This window comes from Pteropus alecto, unplaced genomic scaffold (genome assembly GCF_000325575.1).
Source record: "Pteropus alecto unplaced genomic scaffold, ASM32557v1 scaffold11, whole genome shotgun sequence".
Classification (NCBI taxonomy): domain Eukaryota; kingdom Metazoa; phylum Chordata; class Mammalia; order Chiroptera; family Pteropodidae; genus Pteropus; species Pteropus alecto.
The window spans coordinates 8,786,846-8,813,429 of record NW_006431956.1 but is presented as its reverse complement, the minus strand read 5'-3'; the positions used below and the strand labels follow the sequence as shown (position 1 = coordinate 8,813,429).

Genomic DNA, 26,584 nt, shown 5'->3' with positions numbered 1-26,584 from the left:
GTCTATAATCAGATGAGATCACAATCTAAAGAATATAACGAGAGAGAGGAGCACAAAGGTTTGGAGCTGAACTCTTATGTTTCTGAAGATTCAGTCCTTAGGTCTCTCTACTCTTCATTGTCCAAGCCATTTTTTCTCAGAGATCTCACCCTTTCCTACAACTTCTATCTTTTTGCCAGTGACACCCAGATGGCTCCAGATCTGATAGTTTTCTTAAGTCCTAGAATTTTATGCTGGGACATTTTTAATTTGAATATCTTCCTGTTGCATCACATTTAACATATTTGAAAACAAATCATCCTCCATTCTAAAATCAGTTCCACTCATGACCAACTTCAATATTTCTCTTTATGGTACTGCTTCTCTCCTAGTCTTCCAACTTCGAACCCCATCAGCCAAGATCTCTTCACCTTCTCACTCTATTTTCACTTATCAGCTTCTGTTAATAAAATAACCTTCCCAAGAATGCCTTCTTTGAGCCATGATTTATTTTAGGAAAACAGAAAAAGTCTGGTTAAAGTCTCAAAACAGCTGCATATTTGCAGTCAGATTTGTATGCGTAGCTAAACATATAGACATTTATTTGACAGATTTCAGCCTTTTAAATTTAATCTAGCATGAGTATCATTTTTGTTAAAATAGTTATTTTGCTCACTTTGTTGTTTATACAAATACAGTTAAATTTCACACACACACACATGATTGAAAATACCCAGTGGAATGTAATATTCCTTGTGTAGTAGATAGATATAAGCTGAGTGGACCATTCGAAACTTATATGGATGAATAAACAATAAATTGAATAGTTTCTATGATTAAAATTGGTTTTAAGTGAAAAAATATTTCATGTTTTAGAGAATGTAAACTTCCAGGAGGGCAGAGATTTAAGGTTTTTTTAATTTATTTTTATTGCTACCTTTCCAGTGACTAAAACAGTACCTGGCACAGAGTACACACTCAATAAATATTTGTTAAATGAGTGAATATAATTACTATACTGGATTGATATAAAAGTAGCATAAAAATCATCACACTGTGGAGTAAAAACAGTGTCATTAAGTCATTTTTCCTGAAAACTATTTGTCTTATTACTATTTCTTCATACACAGAGGAATAGCCAAATTTACTCAAGTTTGAAACACATGATTTAAAAACTAATTCTAGGATAGGGCTTGCGCTTTTGGCTTTTGGTGAATTCATGCAGATAGAAAATTTTAAAAATATTGTATTCTGATTTTTTGTCTGGACAAGAAGGCAGATTCATTTCTCCTTGTTCCTCCCTGATATATAATGATCAATTTTGGGTAAGTATGATTATAAAATAATGTAAGAGGCATCGGAAAGAGAACTCTGACAGGTAGAAAGAGGAAAACAAAACGGCTAAGGACTCCCAAGACTGGAAGGGGAACATAATTATAGATCTTATGACCTCCCACCCAACAGAAGAAAGGAACTCAGGCTTAGTGTTTCCCCACCCGCAACTTAGCAACATAAGGGAGTCCAGAATGGCTTGTTTCTACCCCAGATGGAACTAGAGTCCTGTTGATAAAACCGGGTGAGTCTGATACCACCAGCAAGGACAATGTATAGGAATCCCCACTGACAAGTATCCAGGGGAAGCAGTCTGTCTCCCTGCCGGGCCTGAGACTTCTCACTTGCTGGGAGATACTGGGCAGCCGGAGAGCACCAGCAAGGAGGATCCCACCACAAAAGTGCCAGATCCAGGAAACCTTTCATTACCATGGACAGGAGACTCCCTTCCCCCTACCTAGAGGCACCAGGTGACCCGGCCTAGGGAGAACCCCTCAAGCAGCACTGTCAAGGACCATTGGGAGCACCAGACAAACCAAGTAGACCAAAATAACATTGCAAAAGCTCTGAAAGTTAATTGTCACTGGAATCACACACCAAAAATTAGACCTGAACCTGCATAGTAAACATAAACAGAGTGACTGCCTACTAAAATAAAAGATTGAAAGAGGACCCAGAGCCTCCTAACATAATAGACAAAATGTCTAGGATACAATCTAAAAATCACCTGTTACACCAAGAACCAAGAAAATCACAACTTGAATAAGAAAAACAGTCAAAGATGACACTACCAAGATGAATCAGATGTTGGAATTATCTGACAAGAATTTAAAAGCAGCCATTGTAGGGGATGTAAAGTATAGCATAGGGAATAATATTGTAAAATCTATGTGAGGTACCAGGTGGGTACTAGACTAATTGGGGTGTGTGTGGGGTTCTTCATAAAATATATAAATGTCTAAGGACTATACTGTGTACCTGAAACTGATATAAAACAATATTACATATCAACTGTAATTGAAAATAATTTTTTTTAAAAAGCAGCCATTATAAAAATGCCTCAACAAGCAATTTTAAATTCTCTTGAAACAAAAATGTAGGCTGAGTGAGAAATAGTTAACAGAAAGAGTTTTTTAAAAAGTTAAAAGAATTAACTATGGTATGTGCATTATATCCTATTTATTTAAAAAACATAACAATTATATATCTGAAAAATACAATAACAACAAAAAAAACCTCATTGAATGGGTCCAATAGTAGAGTAGAAATGACAAGATAGAATCAGTGAACTTGAAAATGAATCAATAGAATTCACCCAATCTGAGTAAGAAAAGAAAGAAAGACGGTGGGGGGCGGGGGAATGAACCTCAGTAACCTGTGGGATAATAATAAAGGAGCCAACACTCATATATTTGGACTCCCAAAAGTAGAGAAGAAAAAGGAATAGAGCTGAAAGACCATGCAAAGAAATCATGGATATACACATTTCAAATTTAGCAAAAGATACAAATATTCAGGTTAAAGAAGCTGAATGAACCCCAAACACAATAACCTGAAAGAAATTCACAGCAAGACATGTCATAATTAAACATGTGAAAACTAAAAAAAAAAAAAAATTAAAAGCAGCCAGAGAGAAGTGACATATTACTAGAGGGAAACACAATTTGAATGACAGCAGATTTTTCATCATAAACTATGGGGGCCAGAAGCAGGTGGTACAACATTTTTTAAGTGCTGAAAGAAAAGAACTGTTCACTGCAAATTCTATATTGTACAAACTATCTTTCCAGGAATGAGAATGAAGGGGAAATAATGATATTCTCAACTTGAAGCAACACTAAAAGCATTTGTTGTTAGCAAACCTACCCATAAAGAATGGCTTATGAAAGTTCTTCAGGCAGAAATGAAATGATAAGAGAAGGCATCTTGGAGTACCAGGAAGGAAGAAAGAACAATGGAAAGAGCAGAAATATGGATATATACAATAAACTATGCTTCTCATGAATTTTGTAGATCACATTTGATAGTTGAAACAAAAATTATAATATCATCTGATACGCAAGACAATAATGTTTAAAAGGAAGGTAAAAAGACCTAACCAGAAGTGAAATTTCATTTCACTTAAAGTAGTAAAATGCTGATACCAGTGGACTGTGAAAAGTCATATAGATAGATAGATTGATAGATTGATTGATTGATGATAGGTAGATAGAGTAATACTCAGAGCAACCACTGCAAAAAAATGCACTTAAAACTGCTCTAAAGAAATCAAGATGGAATCCTAAAACTGTTTACATAACCCATAGGAAGGCAAGAAAAGAGAAACAGAGGAAACAAACAGAAAACAAAGGATTAAATAGCACACAAGCTCTACCATATCCATAATTATCTGAAATATAATTGGTCAAAATATACTAATCAAAATACAGAGATTGGCAGGGTGGATAAAACAACATGATTTAATTATATGCTATCTACAAGAAACTCACTTCAAATAAAATGATGTAGGTAGGTTGAAGATAAAAGGATGGTAAAAATAAGACTCACAGAGAATCTGCCTTAATGATATAGATCAAAATGCCAAAAAGTTATAGAAATGAAGATACTAAACATAGCAAAACCGGGAGCAGAAAAATGTCCTACAATAAGACAATGGTAAAATCAATCAATAAAACATTGTACAATAATGCAGTCATTTTGAAAAACAGCTTCGGTTCTTCAAAAGTTGAGTTACCAGATGGCCCAACAATTTGACTTATAGGTATGTACTGAAGAGGATTGAAAACATGTTGACACATTAACTTGTACACGAATGATTATAGCAGCATAATTTATAATAGCCAAAAAGTGGAAATGATTATCAATTGATGAATGAATAAACAAAATGTACACATCCATACAATGAGTTTATTATAAAAAGAAATGAAGTATTGATACATGCTACAGCATGGATGAACCTTGAAAACGTTATACTAAGTGAAAGAAGCCAGGCACAAAAGAACGCATTATATAATTTCATTTTATATGAAATGTCCAGAATAGGTAAGGTTTATTTCCAGGGGAAGAGAAAAGAAGGGATATAAGACAGGTATAGGATTTCTTTTTGGGGTGATGAAAATTTTCTAGAATTAGATTTTGGTGATGTTGGTACAACTTTGAATATGCTAAAAAAAAACCATTTAATTATACACTTTATTATACACTTAGGATGAATTTTATGGTATGAACTTTATCTCTGAGTGTGTCTCTGTATCTATGTGTAGCTCTCTATACAAATCCATGTGCAGCTTTTTACGGTTATTGTTAGGGAGACCAGGTAGTAAGTGACATTCAATTAGGCTCATGTAAGAGACAAGAGGAAGAGACACAATTTCATATGTATATTTCATATGGTTATAACTGAAATTATTCATCTGAAAATAGATTGGAATAAAATAATAGAAGTTATGTTAGAGTAATTCTAAATTTTCTTGTTCCTACTTTGCAAATTGAATGTAATATATTTGTTTTCTAATTTAAAATATTTCATTAAAAACTAATACTCTCCTTTAAGTCTTTATTGTAGAATCTGATCGTTGTAAACTGGCTTTCAGATCACTACTTTATTTGCATTATGTAATACAATCTCCTCCTCAGACTTTTTCCCTCCAAGACAGAAGCTGTATCTTACCTTGTACCATCTCCTCAGCACCTCTCTGAGATGCTGACAAATTGTGGGTACCTAATATATAATTGTCCAGTTAATCTGACTTGAATATATGTATGCGGACTATTATAGCGGAATCATTATATAGTCTTTCATGACTTGTTGAAATCTATCAGTCATCCTAAACAAGAATTGCATATTAGATGTATAGGGAAAGTATTTAATACTAGAATTGTGTATAATGCCTTGGGAATTGTTTATGCCTGCTCTAAACATAGTCTAGGAATGTTTACAAGGCCTGATTTAGCAGTACTTCTGTAATAAATATAGCCCAAGCCACACACACACAACTCACAAAGGGACAAGGCTTTGAGTTTTATAGATCTTAGAATAATGATGGCACTGAAAAAGCTGAGAGGTGAGGTCATCTCATCCTTCCTGCCCTTGGTGACAACACTTTCTATCTTCCCACAGATCTGTGTGGCACTGCAATTAATGAATCTCCTGGGAATGATGGCCTTTTGTAAGGCATCAGCCTTGTTAAAATACCCCTCCTATCATAAATCACGTCATCGATGCAAAGTCTCCTATCCCCAGATAAAGGTGCCTCTGTGTACTGCTTCTATTTGTATCTCTCCAATTAAAAGTACGAGAGGCAGAGTTCTGTAGTGTGCCAAGTATCCCTAAACTCTTCTTTCTTCCTTCCCCTCAGTGGTGAAACACTTACCTCGCTTGCTCTCTTCCTCTCATCAAACATAAAAAGCATTGTTGTAAAACTGCATTTCCCCTTTTTTGGATCCAATATAAATTGCAATTGTTTATCACCTACACTTCTACAGTCACCCACCTTATAAAGTATGAGCTCAATTTGGCATTTTCCTTTCATTATAGTATGAATGGTGTCTAAATTTGTGACTTCATTGCTTTGTTCAAGGAATTTTAGGAGTCACCAAGTGGAAAACTTATTTTGTTCTTTTTAGGTTACCTTGGAAAGGGATGTCATGAGGGTTTACCTATGGCACCACCAAAGATAACCTTCCCTTCACTGCTTCCCTCCTTCATGGAACTCAAGCTTCGATTAATCCTCCTTCATGGAACTCAAGCTTCGATTAATCCTTGGCCTGGTGCCAAGAGGTGTCGGAGGTAGAGCAAGCTGTGTTGTGTTTCCTCACTGGCTTTTGGAGCCATTGATCCTAGCAATCTGTTTCTTTACTACGTGCCCTCGTCTTCGCTAGTCCCTTTCCCACAGTGACATCAGACCTAGCAGTATGTATTTTATGTTTTCTAAAAATTGAGTATATGTAGATTGTGTGTGTGTGTATGGGAGTAGGGGTGTATGTGTGTGTGTGAGAAACATGTGCCGTTAGTGCCCCCGTGCTCCTTATCTGAAGCCCTATTCCTCTATTACATTTCTTCCTCTGGATGTGAATTTTCTGATTATATTCTCCTTGTTTATGTAGAGGTTATTAAACCATAGAAAAAATCTGAAGAAAGCAGAAAAGTTCTTCAAATTCTCAATAATTTGTAACAATCTACCTCCTCAGGAAAATCTCTGCCAAGCTTGAATTATTCAAATGGTAATGATTAACTCATAACTCTTTTTCATTATGCTCAAGGATAATTGCAATCATTGTGGTAATGAGCACAAAGAACAAATGCCTGGATTATGTTCCCTGAATCAAGACCACACTACATTCAAAAAGATCAGTGCATTGCAGTAGTGGATTTGGTAATTTCCTAGGAGGTAATGAACTTCCCATGAAATGAGCAAATGAATAGTTTTGAACTTACATGAATTTCCATAATTATTTAATATAATGCTTCATGGAAAATGAATAGACAATTGGAACAATATTGTGTTGCCCAGAAATTTTATAGAAAATCACAAAATTGGCATACGTACCATTTAGACAATATATCCCTGAAAAAGAGAATGAGTTAAATACTATAAAGGTTAAAAGAGATTATTATACTCACAAATGTTTTCATTAATGACTAATAACGCAAATTGATTCTACAGTGTTGTTTTAAACTGATGTGAAAAATGAAAAGAGACTAAAAAAAGCATGAAAGCAAGACTGAAGCTGCAAAATGAGATGGGATCTAGAATATAGGCTGTGAGAATCTTGCCATTCTTCCTTCTAAGCATTTCTCCATTTCATCCCTCCATCCTCATTCTCATGCCTCCCGCATGGAGCCAGTCCTGCAGGTAAGTTCAGGAGCCTACTTGCAATATCACATAGGATTATTTCACTTAAGATACAGAGCCGAATAAATCAAAATTCTTCATCGTGCCACTTAAGGCCCTTAATCAATGCCCCCACCTTTACCTAATCGCCTTTCTCCAAAATGAACCTCCTCGACTTACAGTGTCACCATGTTTTATAATCTTCCTCAGTTTGGTACATGCCGTTTTTCTAACAGCTTATTGGTAAATATTTTGTCCCATGTTGTCACACCCATCTTTATATTCTTGCTTTGTTACAGTTCTCTAGATTTGTAGAGATGCCTTTATTGTTAACAGAGGTCATGACCTTTACTTCTCTTGAATTTCCCTCATTGTTGAGGATTTTCTATGTCTACAATAAATGCTTATTAAGACCATGAAAGAATGGAATTTGGATAAAGCTAGTAAGAATGAAAAATAAACTTTGGCATATAAAATAACAGTTATAGGAATTATATTAACATAGTAGTGACATGCTCTCCAAGTTCTAGTTTTAATTTTGAGAAACCTCCAAATTGTTTTCCATAGTGGCTGCAGCAATTTGCAATCCCACCAACAGTGCACAAGGGTTCCCTTTTCTCCACAACCTTTCTAACACTTACTGTTTGTTAATTTATTGATGATGGCCATTCTGACAGGTGTGAGGTCATACCTCATTGTGGTTTTAATTTGCATTTCTCTGATGATTAGTGACTTCAAGCATCTTTTCATATGTCTGTTGGCCATCTGTATGTCCTTTTTGGAGAAATGTCTATTCAAGTACTCTGTTCATTATTTTAAGTACAGCATAGGGAATATAGTTAATAATATTGTAATAACTATGTATAGTTCCAAGTGGGTACTAGACTAATCAGGAAGATCACTTTTTAAATTGTATAGATGTCAAACCACTGTGCTGTTCACCTGAAACTAATACAAAATAATATTGAATGTCAACTGTAATTAAAAAATAAAAATAATTGATATTTGGGGTTCCCCAACAAAATCGCCAGCTTGCCATTCAGTCACTCCATGATAAAGCCATCTGTACACACAAAGCTTATCTTTTACTCTTTAGTGTCTTATTCTTAAATTTAAATGAACATGTAGGATCAATAATTATTTGAGGAAAGCCTCTAACATGGCATAGAAAGACCTAAACAAGCAAACAGAAGAAAAAGAACTTAGAAAAATCAGAGAGCATGCAGTAAACAGAAGAAAACTTCAAAAAGCAACTGTAATACTTTTAGAGTAAGATGTTAGGAGATGTTACAACCACGAAAAAACATGAGAGGGTCTTTTTCTGAGTTTTTGAAATTAAAAGTAAAATTAAAAAATTTAAATCAATTTAAATTGTAAAAGATATGTACAAAGAATTTCTCAGCTTGTAGAACAAAAGAACATTCAGAGATAGAAAATACAAGAGTAGGTATGGAAAATTAGAAGATCAACCTAAGAGAAATAGAAATACGGATGCATTCTCTTTGCATGAAGATGCCTTCACCCGCTGAGAGAGGATCTCTGTAAAATGCAGTTTTGGATTCAATATGCATGAGACTGAATCTGAGATTTTTGCATTTCTGACAAGTTCCTCGGTGATGCCTGTCCTGGGTACATGGACCACACTCTGAGTAGTAGGCTGTAGTTTAGGTCATCTCTGGATCTTCCTACGCCCATCATCGATGACTAAACCACTTGCAAAGTGAGGTCGTGAGGCAGCAAACGGTGCATGTTCCTCAGATAATCTGCGCATCTAAATCCTAACTCGCTATATTTTCTCCAAAATCTCCTTTCTCTGATTATTCTCTTTTACTCAATTATTGACACCCCTGTCCTTCTAATTTCTCAAGCAAGAAACTCGAGCATCAACTCCTCCCTGTCTCAACTGCCCAAATATTTTTTTGGTAGATCTTGTATCCTAAATATCCCTCTCACTGTCTTCTGCTCTTTCTGCCCACTATTTTAGATCATATCTCTTTAACTACACTCCAACCTCTTCACTAACTCTGGGTCTGAGAGTTGGATCTGCAGGGATGCTTGTAAAATTCAAACTTGACCATGTTAATCTCCTGCTTAAAATGCTCTCATAATTCTCCATTATTTAAAAATAAAATCTAAGCCTATTAAAATGGCATTTCAAGGTCCCTCTTGACCTGACTTCCTCTGCATTTAAAAAATTTAATCTCCCACAAATACATACAGCTCTAGCCATGCTGACTGAGCTCCTTTCTAACTGGAAAGCTCTGGATGTGCCATTTTCTCTCTTTGAAACTCTGGATCCCACTACTTTTCCTGGAGAACTCCAATCCATTCTGTAAGTTTCAAGTGGTCTCCTGGGAAGCCTGCATTGCCATTCCCAGGCAGAGTTAATTCTGTTCTCTATTGTTTTTTCCTTCTTTTTGGTCCTTATCAGTGTTCTGATTACAGTGATCCTTTCTTAAGCAGCAATTCTCCTCATGTGAAATTCTAGTATATTGGTATTTACTTCCATGCATGTTTTTAAGGACTACAGAATTTTCATTTGTGAATTTTCAGTCATTTATGAAGTTCATTCGTGCCTTGCATTGGAGATTATTAAAAATAGTGAGGACTCGGGATTCAGAATAGAAAAAGGAAGTGAAGCTGGTGGCGCAGAAAGAGCAAAGGTTGTACAAAGAAGTCTTGGAAAAGTTAAAGGAAGAAGAAAGAAGATAATTCTAATTCTTGTAATTGCATTCTGGTGGTTTTGTAAGGAGGGAAGGAGGAAGAGGAGGGAGTTGAGGCTTTTGTAAGAAGAGATGTGGAGCTAGGAGGAAGAAGAGGCAGGAAGGTGAGATCATGGGTCAGGATTGGGAGGAGTCAGTAGGTCATGGATTACTGGTTAGCAATACACTGAACATACAGATGGAGAAACAGATAACGTGGACCATCTGCAGCAAAGCAAAACATATTTGTATGTACTTTGTTGAAGATGTGAAAGAGAGTAAAGGCTGGTAAGTAGAAATCAAGAATACAGCAGATCTCATTACAAACTTAAGATGTGTAACTCATTAATATTAGTGTTTTGAATTAACTTTATTTTAATAAATGTGACAAAAAAAGTATATAAAGACTTTCTTAGGTGTACTGTCATACTCCCTCCCCTCTCCTAGTACCCAGCAGCTGCAGATCTAACGCTCCCTGTCCTGTTTCTTCAGCTCCACCTCAAGGAAGAGATTGTTTCATTTGAGTTGACTGTTCTTGAAGACTCTTGGATTTAAATCTAATATTACTTTCCACCCACCCACGTGGAGTTCTTCCTTTCTTCCTGGAGCCATCTTGCCTGGATCTCAGATATCCGTTTACCTTTGCCTCATATTCCTAGCTGCAGGTCAGCTGTTGTCTTCATCACTCACAGTCCCTAATGCATGTCTCTGTTCTGGAATCTTTTTCTATAAGAGAGGAGATTAGATGTCTCTGATTTTTCTTGTACCTGAGATTTTAAAGTCAACTGTGAGTTCTATCATTTCTTGCTTTAAGGAACACAAACCTAAGTGGTGGAAGAGGATGGAGAGGTATTATATTTATATACATGCTAATAATAGTTTATATTTAGTAGACACTTGCTATGTGCCAGAGACCAAATGTGCTAAACATTTTACATACTCTCAGTGCTGTTATTATTATATTTCTGCTGATGAAGAAACAGGGTCACACAGTCAGGACATGATGGAGCTGATTGCGAAGCGTCAGAGCACGTTTTTTAATCCTTCAATCCTATAGTCTTCCCTAGACGTGACTTTGGAGGGAGAAATCTGCAATGTATTCCACTTTGTATTCGTGTCATTTTGTATCATGTCTAATACATAAAGGTCACATACAGAGTATCTGTGGAATGCATTCTGGATTAGGAAGGAAATAGGAGCTTTGCTAGTCAGCGAAAGACAGGTTTTTAGATCTATAGAATGTTGACCTTGGGGGAGGGGAGAAGAGATTATTTACCTTCTAAGTCTGAGAACATGGATTCTAAAACTATTTTAATTTGTCTGCTGCAGAAATTCCGAATAAGATAGGTAAACAGAATGAGTAATAATGCTGCCGAAAGAGCAATTGATTTTTATATTGCTTCCACCAAGTCATCATATGCAGATGGTCTGACTTACCTATGGATGTCAGCTAGAGTTGATTAGGTGAGCTGGATGTAAAATTCCCTAACTCCAAAAGTCAATCAGACCTTGAAAGAACATATCTCTTTTCTTTCTTACATGAGGGACAGTTAGGAATTGTATGCCTAGATTGGGAGCAGAGAAATGATCTTTTCTTGTTTTAATAATAAACACATTAGTAAAATAGGAAAATACTGTAAAAAAAGGAAGTTCTTGTTGAGATCATGCTGGAGATCTTTTTTATTGCACTAAAATATTTGCTGGGTACAGTGATTGTTAGGAAAATAGAATCCTGAAAACAGTTCTGTTCAGAGCTTAGAGAGTTAGAATTGCCCTGTGTTGGGAGATTCTATCCCATCCTACTTTATCCTATTCTAAAGTTGACAAATAGTTCAGTGTCAAGTTTTCCCCCTTCATCTCTCTCTATTCTAAGTTGTTAAGCTTTTAAATAAACCTTGGACTAATGTAAATGTAAAGAAATGTATTTAACTTGAAATATATTTATTATTATTACGCTATTTCTTAAACAAGCAACAAAAAAGTGAAAAACTCGTCACTTGACCTCCAGTATAACCTCACGTAACCAGCAACTTGCCAGCTATTTTTGCTATTTTTGTTGTTGTGGCTGAAGAGAACATGTGTAAAACAGTGTTACATTTCTCTATAATATCACATTGCATCACCTTATTTGAGGGGTTAATTTTATATAGATACTGTCTAAAATTTTAAATAGCACGTCAAAGTTTTTCACAGACTATTTTCCTGTTTTTGAAACCAATGAATTGACATGTAAAAGCATCCTCTTATTTTTTAAGACAGTTTCTATAGCAACTCATTTCCATCCCATTTTCTTAGCTCTAGTTTTAATTTTTCAAAAATAATTAAATGTACATAAAAATTTCCACTTTTAACCATTTTTAAAGTTTAGTGGCATTACATACATTCACATTGTCATGCAACCGTCATAACTATCCATCTCTAGAACTTGTTTTCATCGTTTCAAAGTAAAATTCTGTACCCATTAAACAATAACTCCCCATTCTCCCTTCCCCCAGCTATCAAAACCACCATTCTATTTTCTGTCTCTAAGATTTTGACTAATTTCTTCATATGAGCAGAATCATAGAGTCTTTGTTCTTTTGTGTCTGATTTATTTCACTTAGCATAATGTCTACATGGTTTGTCCATGTTGTAGCATGTGTCAAAATTTCCTACCTTTTTAAGGACGAACAATACTCATTGTACGTATGCAACACATTTTGCTTATCCATTTATATCTATCGATGGACATTTGTGTTGCTTCCAACTTTCGGCTATTGCGAATAATGCTGCTGTGAACGTGGTTGTACGACTATCTCTTTGAGTCCCCATTTTTTACTTTTTTGGGTATATACCCAGCATTGGAATTGCTGGACTATATGGTAATTCTGTGTTTAATTTTTTGAAGAACCAGCATCCTATTTTATACTAACTGCGCCATTTTACATTCTCGTCAAGTACACAAGGATTCCAATTTCTTTATGTCCAAACCAACAACTTGTTCTTTCTGGTTTTTGTTTGCTGCTTCGATAGTGGCCCTCCTAATAAGTTTGAAGTGGTATCTCATTGCGGTTTTGATTCGTGTTTCCCTAATGATTATGCTGTTCAGTGTCTTTTCATCAGCTTTTTGGACATTTGTATATCTTAATTGGACAAAAGTTTGTTTTTTTCTTTTGCCAATTTAATTGGTTTTTTTGTTGTTCAGTTACAGGAGTTCTCTATGTATTCTGGATATTAATCTCTTACCATATATGATTTGCAAATATTTTTTCCATTCTGTGGGTTGCCTTTACACTCTGTTGATAGCATCTTTTCATACGCAAAGTAGTCCAATTTACCTTTTTTTTTCCTTTTCTTTTTTTGCCTGTGCTTTTGGTGTCATATCCGAGAAGCCACTGGGAAATACGGTGTCATAAAGCTCTCCCCCTATGTTTCCTTCTAAGAGTGTTAATAGTTTTAGCTCTTATATTTAGGTATCTGATTCATTTTGAGTTAATTTTTATGCATGGTGTAGAGTAAGGGTCCAACTTCATTCTTTTGCATGTGGCTATCCAGTCTTCCCAGTACCATCTTTTGAAAGGTGTTTGCTTCTTAAGCAAGGATTGTTTTAGTGGGTATTTCCAAAGCAGTTTGTTACCATCTCAAAGGTCAAACAGATAATGGTTAAGTTGTACATTACTTAAAGGTAGATTTTGACCTCTCACAAGTTGAAAAGTATCGAAGATCTAAGATCATTTACATCTCTCAGGAAGAAAAAATAACTTAGCCTTCTAAGGCAAGAAAGAAAGAACAAAAAACTTGCAGGCATTCCACAGGTCAAAGTACATTTGCCTGGTTTACTTTCTCCAAACTCCTACACTCGGCTGGTTGAAGTGGTGGCCTCTCAACTGACAGCCCAGGAGGGCTGGTGGGGAAGATGTCTTCACTTTTTCTTTGGAGTCTGGTTATTTTATTGCCATTTGCTGAATCAGATGGTGAAGCTGGAAGACTGGAGTTGCAGAGACAAAAAAGAAATAGTGACCCCCAGCAGTAAGTAGACAGTTGACTAGTTCCACTGACGGGCTCTGATAGCTCCTTGTCCATTTTTAGAAATAGCCAGATAAGCAAAGGTGCAGTGTTTTTTGAGGGAAATAATGATGTTAAAAACAAATAGGGAAGAACATTTGGACTGACATGTGGAATTATCTTCTTATACACAAATTATTCATTTATCATTTTGCAATAAGGCAAGTATGCAATTACTATCTCTAGGAAGTTTGCAGAGAAAGAAATGGCAGGTGAATAGGGAGAATTTGGTTGAGCTGGCACAAGGTGGAGGTGTATGAAGTCTATAGTTATTCAGTGAGAAACTTCGTTCTTTGGATTTAAAAATCATGTGTGCTAATTACTGATGAATTCTCTGGTTTAAATTATATAGACCGCGAATGGCTACAGAGAGAGGAAATTTAGTGTTTCTTACTGGGTCTGCTCAAAACATTGAATTTAGAACTGGATCCCTAGGAAAAATTAAATTAAATGATGAAGACGTTGGTGAATGTTTACAACAGGTAATGCATTGACAATATATTGAAGTAATTTTGTATATCCATATATGGTTGCTTAATTGAACAAGTCTATATAAGTCTGTACCTTGAATCTTTAGCCCAAGAAACATAATTAGAGATATCACAAGCCCTTGTAAAGAACAATGCTCTAGGGTTAATGATGGGTAGAGGGAGTACCGCTCGTAGGAGGTGGTTCATTGTGCAGGCTTATGTGCTTTAGTTAGAAGGTACAGAGAGTAGTACTGGGACTCTTCCACAGGGGGATCAGGAAAGGAGGGGGGCCAGAGAAAGGAATAGATGTGACCAGTTCACTTTTGCTACAGAAGAGAATTGTTCAATTATTCTCCTGCCTTGCTGAGTGTTTTCAGTGCTCATTATCTGCTGGCTCGTGCTGGTATATAAGCCATAGCATGGAAGCTGTCTTTATTTAGGGCTTACTATGTGGGCTGTTCACGGCGCTCAGCACTTTGCATGTGTTATCTCATCTAACCCTCACTGCTACCGCATGAGGTTGGCTCGATTACCCTCCTATGTGCAAGGGAAGTGAAAGAACCCTGCAGCACTTCCGGAATCTGCCCAAGGACACACAAAGAGTGGCTGAGCCAAGATTTAAAACTCGAACAGTCTGATTCCCAGCCAAGCCTTTAACAAGCACTCATAAACTGTTATTATAGGGAAAAAATTCAAATGGAAAGTACCTTGGTAAATTGTCACTGAAAAAGGTAAATGGAATTATTTATACCATGGCTTTTTTAGTCCGATGTTTATTATATATGGCACTGTTTTGGTTTTTATAATAATAGGCAAGATCTTAGTGCTTAAAATAGAAAATGACTCACATTTTAAAATTTTATGATGACATAATTTTTTCACTAACATTCTCCTTCTCTTTCTTTTTCTCCTCCTCTTCCTTCTTCTTCTTCTTTTTAAAATTAGATCCAGAAAAACAAAGATGATATTACAGATTTAAAAAGCACAATTAGTCTGCCTCAAAATATTTCTAGTCAAATCCATCAGCTCCATTCCAAGGTAAGTCTGGCATCCACAGTATTAGAGCAAACGAGTTCTCCTTAATTCAGCTCCTTGAGTAATCATTTTGTAGGAGATAGACCAACTTTGCACCCTCTGTAGAAATTTAGCGCTGTCAGTATGGACCTTTTGGCTAAATGACACAGCTCTAATAGAGGACGTGGAGGTGGCGATGGGCAGGAGACTGGAAACGCAGTGGCAAGAACTTGCTCATGTTCTGATAACAGCCTTCTTATTGGTGAACTGGGTGAATCCTTATCATTTATAAAAATCCCCAGAATCAATGAATGCATTGGGTTGTACTTTTAAAAAAATGCTTAAAAAAAAAATCTTGAAGGAGAGGAATGAGGAGGGGTGCAGCAATAAAAGAAGGAACAAACAGATAAAATGAGTCCCCAGCAGAGGGTATTAGGGAAGCCTACAAGGGGATAACATATATGAAATGCCTTTGAACCAGCTAATTTTTTATGCTTTTTCCTCCCCATTTCTAGTTTGTGGATCTTGAGAGACAATTTCAGAGCTTACAGCAGGTAAGTCTCATAACTACTGGATAGCCAGCATCTTTCACTGATAGCACATGAGAATTTTTGGTGGAGCTGGTATTCTTATTTTAAGGTGGATGGCTGATCAATATCAAGGACTTTGATTTTCCCCATAGTTTAATTCTTATCACAGTTTATGTGTCCCAGGATGCTGATGAAGAACCTGAGTCTCAGAGTGGGGAAGTGACTGGCCCAAGGTCACTGGGCATGTGAGTCATGGGGCTCCTGACGCCTCTGACTCTGAGTTCAGCAGTCCACGTGTCCTTCCTCTTGTTCTGTCACCCGTTAGCGGTGTTATGGCGGGCTTAAGCGTGCTGTGCCCGGTCAGCTTGTCACCACCCAGCTTGCTGACTCTGGCATCGAGGACTTTGAAAGACCACATATTATCTCTAACATTAAATTCAGAAGTCTGAGTTATCACAAAATATTTCAAATTTTTTAAAAAGTACATTTGCTGGTAATTAAATTCGAACAGTTTCTTAGAGCATATCTTTTATAATTTTACTCCATGATTGTAAACTAGTCCTTATAATTTTAGACTTCTTACCTTTTTTGTAGATAGCTGGCATTTTTAAGACTTTCCTGGAAGCCATAACCTTTATCCAGAGAAATGCACAGAATGTCCCTATACCTACAGTTTTGAACACGAGATAGGGAATTACAGGTTAAGAATCTCTGCCCTAATATTCTTGATCTGTTTTGATTATGCTTCAAGCATTGTTTTCTACCTTTGGTGTTTTAAATTTGGCAAACTGGTTTATGTGTTCCTTTTCCTGACTTTGATAATTCATTGCTCTCTTAGTCCTGGCTTTTTAAGGGTGTCTTTGAGTCAATGAAAATGAGCAAGGCGTCTATCCACCTGTGGGGCAAGACACAGCACTGGAGTTTTCATGCTTCTAGAATGCTTCGTTATCCCTACCAAATGCCAGGAACTAGGGGCTGTGGTCAAAATCAGATCAGACTGTCCTCCCTCCCACCATCTCCCAGGGAGAATTTTTAATGATATTTGTACTAAGTGCCTTGATGCCTTTGGATAGGGCAAGTGCTCTCTGGGCATTACAGTCTCCACTGTTTTTTATTGTCTTCCTCCTGACTAGCTTACTGGTTCCATTTCCTGTTGACCCCCTCACCCCCCACCCAGAGGCTTTTGTGTTTTTAATCCCCAGATAGAGTTGCTTTTGTACACCAGGAAAACTTTTAATGAGATCGTGGTTAACTTTCTTCAGAGTGTCCTTTGATGAGCAAGGCTAACTATGGTATTGGCACAAAGATAGACAAATAGAATAACCGGAGAAAACAGAGTCCAGAAGAGACCCCCACATGTACGGTTCCCTGACTTATGACAAAGGTGGAGAGAGAATGGGCTTTGTGATAAATGGTGCTGAGACAGTTGGCTATCCTCTGGTTCTCAGGTTCATCTGTAAAATGAAGGGAACAGACCTGATTTTCTTTGTGAGTTGCTGAATGTTAAAAAAAAATGAATAACTGGCTCTTATTTTAATTTTTAAAACAGACAATTAGATTATGATCATGTGAAATTAATAGAATAGCTTTCCTTGCCCAATCACTTGTCCTCTCTAAAGAAGTTTTCTCTGCTCCCAAAGGCATTACAAATCTTACAAAATAGGAACTGGTAGCTGACATATAGTAAGATTCTCCAGGTTGTATAGACAAAGGCAAGTCTGTCTGTGAATCTGGTCTGAAAGCAGTCATGTGAATATGGGAGTGGAGGGTGTATCTAAGCCGGTCCCATTTCAGACAAAGAGACTTGGATGAAAAGAGTTCAGTCATCTTAACCCATGGAGGAGGGGTGACAGCAAAAGATGATCAGATTTCAAATGCTTATCTGTAGGTACCAAAGATGAGAAAAGCAGCGAAAGAACTGGAATTTCCGTTTTATTTTCTTAGTATAATAGGAGTGTCCGTTATTGTTCCTATACCTGAAATCTTTACTCTTGTCAACCAATATATTATTCTCTGGTGAGTGATGCTTTTCCAAAGAATAGAGCGAGAATCTTCTCATGCTTCATCCCATCCATGGTTAAACACATGTAAATAGTGAAGGAATATGAATAGAACTGATTGTATGAAACACTTTATTTTTTTACAAGAGAGTGGATTTGAAGAAGAATTTTAAGTAAATGATTTAAACTCTAGAGGAAGACCCTGAGTTGACTGGGAGTAAAATGCAGTGTTTCATACACACCTGAGCTGAAACACATCTTTCATTGCTGTGTGCCTCAAGCACGATTGTCTTGCCAACTGTCCTGTGTTTGTTTCAGACATTGGACAAGAAGGTTTGCAGCAGCAATCCCTGCCAAAATGGTGGAACCTGCCTCAATCTTTATGACTCCTTTTTTTGTGTCTGTCCCTCACAGTGGAAGGTGAGTCACTTGGTTTTTGGTTAAAAATGATGGTGAGTCAGCATCTGTGGTTTCCTTGGAACCATTCAGACATTTTTAATTTTCCAGCCAAAGTTTCTAGGATTATGTGGTCTTCCGAATCAGAATGGATTATACCACATATGCCAAAACCCGAACAATGACAGGCATGATTATATAACCCACTAAATGCTAAGCAATCTTAAGGAAGGGTTCACGTCATTGGATAACTATATGGAAGAGCATGCCTGATATTTCGGTTAGCGTTAATTTAGATTGTTCACCACTGGAAGTACTAAATGGATCTTGACATAGCCATGTAAATTTTCTTGCTCTTTTCTATTCATGGAGAAGATGTTCTGGACATTGCATTAACAAAAACTTGTCAAATGTTCTCAGGCACAGCACCATAGCGAAATGAGAATTCGTAGGCTTCTCCTTGTGTAACTGGTGTTTTCTCACGAAGAGCTTTTCGGCTGTATTAGGCAGTCTGAGTTCCAGAGGAAGGATAACTGGAGATTGACGTTAGTGTTAGTATTGTTATCTTTGCCTTGACCGAGGACTTCGTTATTGTCCGTGTGTGAATTCTTAAACATCTCATATGAACATTGGCCCCCGATGCCTCTGTGACCTGTGGCACCTGACTTTGTCCTTCATGTGAACACAGGGTCCTCTGTGCTCAGTTGATGTTAACGAATGTGAGATTTACACAGGAACACCCTTCGGCTGCCAGAATAGAGCCACGTGTATAAATACAGCAGGGAATTACAGGTAACTTTTTCTTTTTCTCACTCTTTTTTTTTAAACAACAAGCATTTATTTTTCATACTCATGGGTCTGTGGATTGGCTATGGTGGCTCTGCTTCTGTTCAGGTTGGGTCTGCATGTCTCATTCTTGGGCTGTGGCTGGAGGATCAGCAGAAAAGTTCTTCCCATGGCCAAAGTCAGGAGCGCCAGAGGGTTGAACGAAAACATGTAAAGTCTCTGAAAGCTTTAATTCAAAATTGATGGTCACTTTTGCCTATCTTTAAATGTATATTTTTAAAAAATATATTTTAAATATATTATATATATATACACATATATGTGTGTGTGTATGTACGTGTGTATGTGTGTGTGTGTGTGTGTGTGTATGGGTATGTTTTTGAAGGACTAAAATGTCCTACAGTTAAGAGTATCCAAGATTAACTATCTGTATTAGCAGCAAAATTAGATACTCTGTGGGGAAAAATGTGACTCTGCTTTCAAGTATACATAGCTATTTACTTAGATTAAGAAAAGCTTGTGCATCCTCCACTCTCACCCCACGAAAAATCCTTTCTGTGGAGGCCCTGGGGAACTGGATAAGGCCATTGGCTGGCATAGAGCATAAGGGTGGCCTGGTGCAAGACGAGTCTGAAGGGTTCCTAAGAGTCAGAGCACTGAAGCCGCCGCTTTAAACAGAAGAGAATGTGGACGAACAGGGGTTCTATGGAAAACAACCTCACAGGGTGATCTGATCATAAATTCCCAAGTGGGCAGTCTCACCCCAGGCATGTGACTTCTTTAGTGCAGGGCTTGTCTTTGCTTTAAGCAAGCCCCATCCATTGTTGCCTGTGCATCTAGGTTAACACACCTTTGAAATAGCCACCATTCACACCCCTCCTAATACTGACCACCCTAAAAGAGCACATAATCTTCACTCTCCTGTGATCTGATCTCTGCCTTGCTTTCTTCCGCCTTCGGGTAATCTTCCTTGCCTTTCCTCCTCAATTTCAAGAGCTTAAAAGAAACTGTAAACTACTATTTTCAAGACCATTTTTCTTGGTCCGTTGACATCTCTCTTCCAGGCATAGCCTCTTTGGTCCAAATAAATTATTATAAAAATCCTTTAGAGGTTTGGTCATTCTTCTGTCGACAGGGGCCCCTCACCACCGTAGTGAGCCACTGCTGTACTCATTTAACACATGAGTGAGCTAACCGACTTAACAAGGATATCTCCATTCAGGTGCTCAGTAAAATGTTGACCATAAAAAGATCAGAAATTAAACTGAGGATTTTTTTTTTTCCAAATATTTAACTTGCACTGCCTTCAGTTAGGTACAAGGCCCCGTACCAACCACAGTCATCACGCAGCCCCGTCTTCTCCTGTGACTGTCTCTGCAGGGTGGCTTGTCTACAGCATTCTCCTGCTCAGCTCAGGCGCCTCCCTCTCCAGGAAAACTGCCCTCCCCTCACTAAGCATTGTCAGGCATCATGACACATCCAGGTTCCCATCAGACTCTAGAAATACTGGTCATTAAAGTTATGCTGCTCGACACATTATCTTTTTAAATAATCAAGTCTAAAATTTTATGGCAGGTCGATGTCAAACTTACTTCTGTATAGTTTCTTAAAATCACTTTCTAAAAAATCTCCGGACATTGTCTTTCCCCATATTTCAGTTGGTCTCTTGTAGTCTGTGATTATTAAAAGATAAAGAAATTGGTTTTATTATGGTGTGAACAGCCTTCCAGCACTCTGGGGTGTAATCTCGTGGAGTTAAGGGCCATTACTTGTTCTCTTACTGCTGTCTCTGTCATCTCATCCTTCCATTTCCTGTAACAATATTCATTCTGTTCTTTCCAGCAATAATAAGTACAGTAATTTTGTTTTCTATTTTCTTGTCATCCGTTAACACACTGTTTCCTCAAAAAGCAGTCACTATCCTTCTCTTTTTCATTTAATTGTTCTTTTGATCTAATCTTAAAACATTTTTGCTCATTCTAAGTTGTAAGCTTAACTCATTGAAACTTCTGGTAAATATATCCATGAGTTCATCATTGTGCAAAACCAAAATTAACCATCTCTAACTTAAATTAAGTATTATGTTATTAAAGAGCCTTTGCTCTCAGGACTTTGTTTCTCACTTAAATGACCCCTCCACCCCATTCCTGCGTTTATAAACATTCATGGCTGGGCTAGGTCTAGAATGTGTACCTCATCTTTCATTCTCTTGAAAGCATTATCTCTGATTTCTGTTTATGAGCATTTATCACGGAGAATTGTTGCTTGGAGATATTGGTAGCAAATGTCCCAACTCCTAGCGCTAATGCTTTATTGCCTTCCTGATCTCCAGAAATGTCCTGCAAATTAGATCTCACTCTGGTCTTTCTTTATCATCACTGTCTTCTGGGGTCTTGCAAACCAACAGAGTGTCAAAGATGTGCAAGTGGGATGAGAGCCATAGACCGAGGCAAAATCTTTTCCCCCCCAGCACATTATATTTTCCCATTAAGCCTCACAATTAAAAAAGAAAAAAAAACACTTTAACATAACTATTTCATGTTAGGGATGAGAGTTCTTTGTCCAGATACAAATTGGCAGGGTGGAGGGAGAATATTTATTTATTTTCTCTTGGGGGCCTCCTTAACAATGAATTCAGCTTTTAAGAGCAATGCTGAATTCTCTCTTGTACTCACCTATAAAAGAAAGCCTAAAAACTCATTGTGCTGACTCTGGAGATGGTTTTGTTTTCTAATCTCTGTCCTTTATAGATTTGCTGGAGGACATTAGAGAGCAGAGCATTTAATCTGGTTTCTTCCTCTTGATATGGGGATAGTTTAGGAAGCCTCATGAAGTCCACTTTATTATCTACAATGTAAACGTTCTAATTCCGGCTTGTGATAGAGACTTTTGAAGGAAAAAAGTACATAGAAAAATGTGGATGAGTATAAGATTAAATTCTTGTTTCACACAAGTCTGTATACAGTGAAACAGCAATCAGATGCTTTCTTGAGTTCTATTAACTACATGACGTTACATCCTTGTTCATCAGTAGCTTCTCTGAGGCTAGTAACTCCAGGAAACTTCGATAGACATTTGCTAAAGTTAAACTTGAGGGAAAAAACCACAAAAACTTGAGCTCCTGTTGACTAATCTGGAGCTGCAGAAACGGAGCCATAAAGCAGGGCAGAGTTTGCTCTGACTTCGGGGCCTCTTTTTGGGGTCTCTGACCCTGGGAGCCCATTTACTCAGGAAGAAAAAAAGAGTCTTTATTTAAAGGGATAAACAATTCGTACTTATAAAGACCTTTGAAAGATAAGGCACTATGTAAATGCTAATTAATTGGAAGTCCTATTTCATAGAAAAATTTCTGGTTAAAATGATGTTTTAGAGGATTGAAAGTAGAACAAGGAAAACCATTGTGCGTTTCCACTGAGGAGATCTTATGGCTGGAGGTCTTGCCCTCAGCTGCTTCATGGATAATATTTTACCACTTTTGGTAAAATAAGGATAATATTTTACCACTTTTCAATGCTGTTTTTGCCTCTTTCTTCTGAAGAATTGGATAATATTTTACCACTTTATGGTAAAATGGATACTATTTTACCATGGATAATATTTTACCACTTTTCAATGCTGTTTTTGCCTCTTTCTTCTGAAGAATTGAGTGTTATTGTTCCCCTGCTTCTTTTGCACTAAGATAGCCCTTGGTGATCCAAACTTGCCATGCACGGATGTTAGATGCTTCAGGCTGAGATCTGTACTTCAGGCTGAGATCAAGAAGGCTTTCTGGAGAAAAATATAGAGTTTGTTTCTGTTTCTGTTTCTGTTTCTGTTTTGTTTTTAACCTCCAGGAACATTATGATTAGCATGTTTCGTTTCATTTATCTCCATTCTTATCACTGGTGGATTTTAAATCATGGAGAGCTTAAAGGATGAGGATGATCTGGTTTTAGCTCAGATGGTAGTTAGGTATTAAACTTATTACCTCTTTGAACCATGGACTCTAAAGTAAGTTAAACTATGACTAGGAAAGTGTATTTGATCTCTTCTCAATTGCCAAGTGCACTTGCAGTGATTTTGAAGACTGAAAAGCACAGTTTTGTTCCTCGGGAACCAAATCGGCAATAGATTTTCAAAAGTGACTTCTGCAGGGAAGTATATAATTCATTACTCTTTTTCTTTAAGGGCATATCTAGATACTATAAGAATACATTTTACATACAAACATTTGTCATGCTAAAAAAAAAAAGACACATAACAAGGGAAAGTCTTCATCTAGCTTTACCTTTTTCAATGTAGGGATATGATGTGGAAAAACAGTGGTGCAGGAGGGAGTAACAGGGACATAGGTTTTAATTCATTTGCAAATTACTAATTCTGCAGCCCTGGGCAATGTGAGCCTTGCCAGTAATATGAGATGGATAATACTAGGCTTCAAGGATCATGGAAAGGAAGCCATAGAGTACTTGACTTCTTCCTCCCCACCTCTTTCTTCTTATCCCATTATTTAAACTTAAATGAAGGAAGTGTACTGTGTAGCTGCTTAGAGAAGTGTATAGGTTTAAAATTTACTCATCTCCAAGTGACAATAGCAAGGGAGAAGCAAAAGAGAGATAAACGAGAGGATTTAACTGTAGGCCTATGAACGAGAATCTCCTCTCAAATCTTAAGTTATTTTCCAATAGTAAAGCACTTAGTGATAAGATAAATACAATTTCCTGAGTACTTCCTACAGGAAAATGGCTTTAGATCCCAAGATGAAAATAGTGCTTATAGACTGGCATTATTACTTTATAAGAATCAAAGGCAGAAAGAGTAGTTATATTGTGTGAGGTCAACAGTTGATAGGTATGGTCAGGATTTAAACCTGGATAGTCTTGTCCCATGAGGTTCAGAATACCCAGTTCTCTCATACATGATAGACTCCGAATGTTAGCAATAGTTGGTTTAAAGATTTTTTAAAAATTGGCAATGGCAAGTGGTAAAATATACTTTGAGCAAGGAGCCACCTGGATCAGTTGCTCAAATGTACATATGAAATAGTCTAAAGTTCTATAATCTCCAAGCATCTAATTAAATTCTTTGAAAGAATAGTCTTTGTAAGAATGGGAGAGTGCAGAGGAAAAGGAAAGAGAATATGAGAGGGGGAATTGGGAAAGAAAGAGAGGAGAGGAAGATAAATAGCTTTCAGTAGGGAATGAATAATTGAATTTCTTTTTAAGTTTAATCATCTACTGCTATTAATCTATGACCTTATCTTGAGAAAGGCAACCTTGGAATGCTCAGAAATGTGATTCTTAATGGAACAGCTTTTACACAATTATATATTCATGTTGCAAATCGCATGGGACATATGTGTACCAAAAAAGTATTCGTTTATCTGAAATTCAAATTTAATTGGATATTCTTTATCTTTATTAGCTAGGCCTGGCAACTCTCCATGTGAATGCCTGAGTGGTACTTACCATATTCTTATTCTTCATCTCTGGCCACTTTTATTGATCTCTTCTTTCATAGGACCCACCCAAAGGTACCGCCCCAGCAGTTTTTCCTGGGATCCTCCCTGGGTACACCAAGTTCTCTGCTGAGAGCAGTGATTCTTGGTGCTTCTCAAACATACAAATTTTCATTTTCCACACTATCAATCACATGTTCATTTTCATCCATGGACATCGGCTGAGTTCATTGTGCCTCAATGTGTGTTTTTAAAAGAACTTCTTTACCTTGTAGGATGACTCCCTCTCTAGAACACTCAGAAACTAGTTCACGGTTCATGGTCATGCAGGTCCCCCCTTCCTTGTCACCAACTCTTAGCCCTAATGGCGAGTTTCTCACATGAGGTCCAACGTTGCTAAGTCAGGCAAATAGTGACCTCTGGGCCTGGCTCTCCACAGCATCAACTATGTTTTGATGTGTATAAATAAGATTGGGCTCTGTAACCCCTCTCTACCCCTTCTCGCTTCCTCAAGTGCTATTCTCATACCTTCTGCATCCCCTTTGAAGATGCAGTACAGATATAAAGCTAACTCAGCAATTTTAAGAATTATATAAAGTTTAAAGAAATTTTAAAACAACTTTGCTTATTTGATTATTGTAGAACTGAAATCTTGTAACAAAGCACCTACTGCTAGCTTAGGTCTTATATAATCATTACATTTTGTGAGTTAAAATGTGACTATGAAAGAAATGTTACTATGTTAACTACATCTCTTATGGATAGAAGTATTGCCCTTTGTAATATAATAATGATTATCATAGATGTGGATATCTCATTGCTCAATGTGTTATATAATCACCTTAGAGAACAGTCAGGAATTTATCAGTGGGTCCAGTTGGACAGACAATGAGTGAACTCGTTAGTCTCTCCCTTGACCATCTTGAACAAACTCTAAGTTTACAGCTGTCTGACCTTTGAAAGTACTCTTTGATGGCATGATACCAGAAGAATTTACAGTGATCGTCTTGCTCAGATAGTAAGTTGTGCCCTTCTTGCACTGTATTTGAGAAGATAACACATTTATTCAGTCCATTTCTTGAAATAAAACAGAGTGATTTTCTTCCGAGACTTCAGCCAGTAAGTCTAGTTTGCTGGTTTATGATTCCACGTGAATGCCATTGACCTGAAATTGGAATTTTTTTTTTTTATTGATGCTAAGAAACAGATACTCACCCTGACACGAGCCCTGATATTGTTCTCTTGTGTAACCGACAGTTGTCACTGCTCGCCCGAGACACATGGCCCCCAGTGCGCCTCCAAATACGACGACTGCGAAGCGGGCTCCCAGGTGCTCTGTGTTCATGGCATCTGCGAGGATCTAGTCCGTGTGCAGGCTGGAGAGGTGGGTCCTTTCCGGAATGTGACTCCTTGGAGGGAGTTAGCGCCATCGGAGTCGCATCCTGTGTGACTACATACAAGCATAGCTCTGTGAGACTGCAGACAGCATACCACTTCCTGCCCTTAAGCAGGGCACAGGCGAGGAAGGAAATGAGAGTTGTCTGTAAAAAAGCAGAAAACTGGACCTAGAAGTTATGATGTCATTATATAAATTACTAGTATTTTTATCATTCCTTCACGAACCTCTCTGAGCCATGGTCTTCTCTTGGCTTCGTGAGTGTTAAAAGTGACAAGACATGAAAACACAAAAGATGTGCTCTTGTCGGCAACATGCTGTTTTAAGGAGTCTGGCTTTTTCTCTGGCTCCTGAGCCCCTGTGACTGCTGCAGTCTTGTGAACCCACTTCCCCGAGTGACCCTGTGCTCTGGGTCCTGAGGCCCTTGACTCCTGGCACTCAGGGTTGCCCAGCCCCTACAACTTGGCCTTGCATGAGTCCTTTAGGTCTTTATTTTTAGTTCTATTTTTTTTCTACCCACGTGATGGAAAATGGTTCCCCTTCCAATGATGGTGGGGGGTGAGGGGCGGCGGGGAAGGAGAGACTTTCAAAACGGAAACAAACAGAATTGATTTTCCAAAGTCTGTGCCTACATGGGTGTTTTTCCCTCTAAAAACATAGCAGG

General features: G+C 37.5%; 2 protein-coding genes across 5 annotated transcripts in view; both read left to right on the top strand.

Annotated features, from left to right (window-relative positions):
* The window catches only part of TRDMT1 (tRNA aspartic acid methyltransferase 1), an 80,517-nt gene extending 73,849 nt beyond the window's left edge, over positions 1-6,668 (top strand). Inside the window, exon 12 of one of the 2 annotated variants that reach the window (XM_025043440.1) lies at positions 6,574-6,668. The gene's annotated coding sequence lies outside the window, so the exon portion shown is untranslated. Of the gene's footprint in view, positions 1-5,431; positions 5,555-6,573 lie in introns of those variants that run through there. The other variant, XM_025043439.1, reaches the window with a different exon arrangement.
* Positions 6,669-7,027: 359 nt separating this feature from the next.
* CUBN (cubilin) overlaps positions 7,028-26,584 on the top strand; it is a 235,745-nt gene continuing 216,188 nt past the window's right edge. Inside the window, exons 1-7 of one of the 3 annotated variants that reach the window (XM_015585634.2) lie at positions 7,028-7,166; positions 14,244-14,373; positions 15,307-15,399; positions 15,891-15,929; positions 18,224-18,325; positions 18,990-19,093; positions 25,782-25,908. In XM_015585634.2, coding sequence (XP_015441120.1) covers positions 7,138-7,166; positions 14,244-14,373; positions 15,307-15,399; positions 15,891-15,929; positions 18,224-18,325; positions 18,990-19,093; positions 25,782-25,908 — 624 coding nt within the window. In that variant the 5' untranslated portion in view covers positions 7,028-7,137. Of the gene's footprint in view, positions 7,167-10,377; positions 10,513-13,429; positions 13,856-14,243; positions 14,374-15,306; positions 15,400-15,890; positions 15,930-18,223; positions 18,326-18,989; positions 19,094-25,781; positions 25,909-26,584 lie in introns of those variants that run through there. The other 2 variants (XM_025043437.1, XM_025043438.1) reach the window with 2 other exon arrangements.